The sequence below is a fragment of the Babylonia areolata genome, chromosome 8, assembly GCF_041734735.1.
Source record: "Babylonia areolata isolate BAREFJ2019XMU chromosome 8, ASM4173473v1, whole genome shotgun sequence".
Lineage (NCBI taxonomy): Eukaryota > Metazoa > Mollusca > Gastropoda > Neogastropoda > Buccinidae > Babylonia > Babylonia areolata.
In genome coordinates, this window is record NC_134883.1 from 49304401 (window position 1) to 49309400 (window position 5000).

General features: G+C 43.3%; 1 protein-coding gene across 1 annotated transcript in view; it reads right to left on the reverse strand.

Annotated features, from left to right (window-relative positions):
- Window positions 1-2001: 2001 nt before the first annotated feature.
- Window positions 2002-5000, reverse strand: part of LOC143285310 (FMRFamide-activated amiloride-sensitive sodium channel-like) — an 11660-nt gene continuing 8661 nt past the window's right edge. The window contains exons 7-9 of the mRNA XM_076592573.1: window positions 4729-5000; window positions 2777-3164; window positions 2002-2172 (exon numbers count right to left, since the gene is read on the reverse strand). The exon at window positions 4729-5000 is cut by the window's right edge and continues 270 nt beyond it. Of these exons, the coding sequence (XP_076448688.1) occupies window positions 2002-2172; window positions 2777-3164; window positions 4729-5000 (831 nt within the window). The remainder of the gene's footprint in view (window positions 2173-2776; window positions 3165-4728) is intronic.

Below are 5000 nucleotides of genomic sequence, written 5' to 3' on the forward strand. Positions count from 1 at the left end.
AATACATAAAAAGCTTGGATTTTTTTAAAAGTGTATCACAAGTGAGTCTTGAAGGCCTTGCCTCTCTTGTTTTTTTTTAATAGAATAATAGTATGACACTCTCTGATTTAGGTCAGTGTTACTGGTCTTGATGGATAAAAACTACCTTGGGTTTACGAGACACTTTATAAGAAGTTGGGTTGATTTAAAAAAAAAAAAATAAATGCGTGCATGTATATTCCCCTAGCTGTTTATGCTTTTCGTGATTCTCAGACTGTCTCTCGGTTATGTTTCTTTATCCCTCTCTAATCTATTATCCGGCTTATAAAAATTACACTTAAGAGAGAAGGAGATACTTTTGACATTTAAAAAAAGATATATACGTAACTGTCATCAGCTTAAGAGCCAGTGTGACAAGGGGTGGGGGGTCACAGGGGGAAGGAAGGGGGGAGGGAGGAGGGGCTGGGAGGTGGGGGTGGGGGTGGGGGGTAAGGGATCTTTTTTTTCTTTTCTTCCTCCCAAATATTAAATTAAATAAAATGAAAGTATTTTTTTACAAACACGTGAGAGTAGGAGGTTTATTGAATACAAACGCACGTCATTCTTCTCCTTCGTTCTTGGACTGTGGCTCCCACGGTCATTCATGGTCAGCTGAGCAATGCATACAAAATGTGTGAGTGTGTGTGTGTGTGTGTGTGTGTGTGTGTGTGTGTGTGTGTGTGTGTTGAGGGGGTGGGGAGTGTGTGCGTGCGAAAGAGGTATAAATGCAGTATGTACTCGTGCATTTATTATAATTATTATTATTATTATTATTATTATTAAGTCATTTTTAGACCTGACAGAACAAGGCCAGGGACAGGAGGTTGTCAAATATCAAACACGACTCTTTCATTCCCGTATTCTCTTTATTCAAAATGTAAATCAGAAACAAAAGACACACCCTTTCTGAGACCGTAGCAATGTTTCTCTTATATGAATACAGGAAAAATAATCTAAACACAACCATTGATTCCCACGTTCTCTCGGATTTCTTCTTCTTCTTCTTCCTCTTGTTGTTGTTGTTGTTGTCGTTGTCGTCGTCGTCGTCGTCCTCCTCCTCCCCCTTCTTCGTTCGTGGGCTGCAACCCCCACATTCACTCGTATGTACACGAGTGGGCTTTTACGTGTATGACCGTTTTTACCCCGCCATGAAGGCAGCCATACTCTGTTTTCGGGGCTGCTCTTGCATTTAAAACTTTAATCAAAAACAAAAGACATACCCTTCCTAAACCATAAGAAAGTCAAACAACAAAATATATTTTTTCTATTGTATGAGTGCAGGAAAAATACGCACAGAAAGCACTCTTTCTGAAACCATAACTAAGTAAAAGAAAATGCTTTTTTTTTCTCTTGCTCAGATAAGTACAGGAAAAAGAATGAATTGCACTGACCCATTGGAAGCTTTACCATTAAATTCCCCACCGGTCAAAGTCATATGATATCCAATATGATTGATTCGTTCTTCAAAAATGCCAAGTAGAATATCATAGACACCGTGGAGGACCACATTAGGATAAACAAGAATACCTCTCAGGAATAAACCTTTTTTTTTTTTTTTTCAAAACGATTGATAAACAACTACAAATTACGAGTCGGTCAAAACTGACCTGTAAATTCTGAGTCTTGGTACACAGTAGAAAAACAAAGTTCTGAAATGGAACAGACGCACAAAATCAACCAGCCAACCAACCAGCCAGCCAAACAACTCATTAACCAACCAACCAACTGACTGACTAATGAATGATCGAACGAAATAACAAAAGACATCTGAGAACATTGTTCTCAGCAGCAGGAGGGTATACAACAGTGGAATGATGCACCAGAGAAAAGAAACGTCAATGGACAATATTGCTGGAAAATCATTTGTGATATCATTTACAATCACACACCTCAAAATTAGTACTCAGAAACGCCAATGGACAATATCGCTGGGAAATCATTTGTGATATGAACAATCACGCTCCTCAAAATTAGCACTCCTTACTATCCACCATCCTTACCATCACACACATCGTTTGCACTGCTCTTGGCACTTTCTGTGCTGCCATGCACCCCGCTGGCAATAATGGTTGTACCACCTGTGCTATCAGCCACCTCGTTAGCACTCATCCATGCTATCACGCACCTCAAAATTATCACCCCTGTTTGCACCGTCTGTGCAATCACCCACATCTTAAGCACTGCTTTTTGTACTATCTGTCTTATTATCCACCTTGTTAGCACTAATTGCTGCACCATCTGTCTTATTATCCACCTTGTTAGCACTAATTGTTGCACCATCTGTCTTATTATCCACCTTGTTAGCACTAATTGTTGCACCATCTGTCTTATTATCCACCTTGTTAGCACTAATTGCTGCACCATCTGTCTTATTATCCACCTTGTTAGCACTAATTGTGGCACCACCCGTCTTATTATCCACCTTGTTAGCACTAATTGTTGCACCATCTGTCTTATTATCCACCTTGTTAGCACTAATTGCTGCACCATCTGTCTTATTATCCACCTTGTTAGCACTAATTGTTGCACCATCTGTCTTATTATCCACCTTGTTAGCACTAATTGTGGCACCATCTGTCTCATTATCCACCTTGTTAGCACTAATTGTGGCACCACCTGTCTTATTATCCACCTTGTTAGCACTAATTGCTGCACCATCTGTCTTATTAACCACCTTGTTAGCACTAATTGTTGCACCATCTGTCTTATTATCCACCTTGTTAGCACTAATTGCTGCACCATCTGTCTTATTATCCACCTTGTTAGCACTAATTGCTGCACCATCCATGCTGTGGCGCACCTCGTTAGCACTGCCTCTTGCTCCATCCGTGCTGTCAGGCACCTCGTTAGCACTAATTGTTGCAACTTCTGTGGTATCGCGCACCTTGTGAGCACTAATTACCGCACCATCCGTACTATAATGCACCTCGCTTGCACTGCTTTCTTCACCTTCTGTGTTATCGCGCAACTCGTCAGCACTGATTGTTGCACCTTCTGTGCTATTGCGCACCTTGTTAGCACTACTTTTAGCACTCTCTGTGCTATCACGAACCTCGTTAGCACTGCTTTTTGCACTTTCTGTGTTATCACGCACCTCGTTAGCACTGATTGTTGATCCATCCATGCAGTCAAGAACTTCGTTAGCACTGCATCTTGCACCATCTTGCTCATCTTAACACAGGTCTCTCATTTACAGAGAGAGAGTTTTCATATTCTCTCACAGAATTCTCTCGGTATCACAGCGGTCTAAGATTGGTAAAAGATTGTATTCAGCAGAATTGATATCTGAACATATCTTTATTTGCGAAAATTCACAATACAGAGGAGAGGGAAGAAAGATAGGAAAATTGTAATAGTCGTTTCCATTTCCCCGAGGTTATCACCATATTGCTCCACCATATATTATATTATAGGTATGTATCGCGTGTGTTCGAGTGCGTACGTGTGTGTGTGTGTTGTGTGTGTGTGTGTGTGTGTGTGTGTGTGTGTGTGTGTGTGTGTGTGTGTGTGTGTGTGTGTGTGTGTGTGTGTGTGTGTGTGCATATACGCACATACAACACATGTAATAAGTCAAAAACGCAGATATGTAATCGCGTGGAATGCCTGGAGGTAAGCGCCACGCTAACATGAATGTGTCTGCGTGAATGATGTCACCATGAACAGCTCCAAGACAATCTCTTCAATGTCCACAGTGCCCATGTTGTGTTTGACATTACAAACGCTGCCCTTGCACTTGCACTCACTCCTCTGCAGGTTTTTCTGCCACTCAGCCTGGTCCACTGACGTCCCCCATCCCCATCGACCCCCCAACAACCCTACATCACATCCGGAACCCACCCCCACCCACCCTCTACAACTCTTGAGAACACTAGTTTCTCTTGTTTCTTTTCAGGTTAACTCTCTCCATACGAACGGCGAAAGAGACGACGTTAACAGCGTTTCACCCCAATTACCATCATCAAAATATTGCAAGCGGAAGGCTCTTATACTGAAGACGTGAATGTTGACAAAGAATACCACAATTCTGACGACGGAAGCTAAAGGTTGGGTCATTCAGACACCCACTGGACATCCGAGGGGTCTGTGTAGAGAGAAGACTGGCCGTACTGAGTGAGTTAATAGGTCATTCAGGTCCTCTCTTTCGTTCTCGTTCCTTTACTTTCATTATCCGAAAGTTGCTGACAAGGGTGGTGCAGTGGTCGTGTGGCGCAGAGACCTCTACCTCCAAGAAGCCAGGTCTCAGCGGTCCATCACCACCTTCTACGGCCCTATCGCCAGAGACACCACCAAGGCTGACAATGCGTTCATCCGTAAGACCATCAAGACGGCAGTTGATAACAGTCATCTTCCGTTTGAAGCCTACCATGCTATCATGAAGGAGCCTCGTGAGTCCCTCCTTTACCTCCTCCCCCCCAAAACCACTCGCTCGTTTCATTTGCCTGAAGAAGAGCTTGTGGCTTGATACGTCGCCTCTTTTATCCCAAGTAAGTCGACTTTTACCAAGATTTTTTTTTTAGTCTGCCTCCCACTATCCGAAAGTGCAGCTTTTTTTGTGATGCTGGGATCATCTCTTTCTTTCTTTCTTACTTTCTTTCTATCTTTTTCTTTTCCTTTCTTTTCGCCCGAAAAGTGCAGCTTTATTATCATGGTTTTTTTTTCTCTTTTCTTTATGCTGTAGTTTCTGTATGCATTTTATACTCGAACCCTGACGCGTTCACAAACTCTTTCTCACGGGCGGCGGGGTCCCTAAACTGCCCGTGGTAGTGGTTGCCGTGCGTAGTGTGGGGGTGGGCGCTCTGGCTGGTCACCATACCGCTACTGGCCACGTAGTCCTGCTCCTCGCTCTGGTGACACATGGGCGCCTGGTTCTCAGAGTCGAAGAGCAAGAACACCAGACGGATGACCAGCTCCACAAGCTCCATGATGGTCAACACGGAGATACCCATCCACAAGCCTAGGGTCCCGCCGATGTCGGCGAAGAG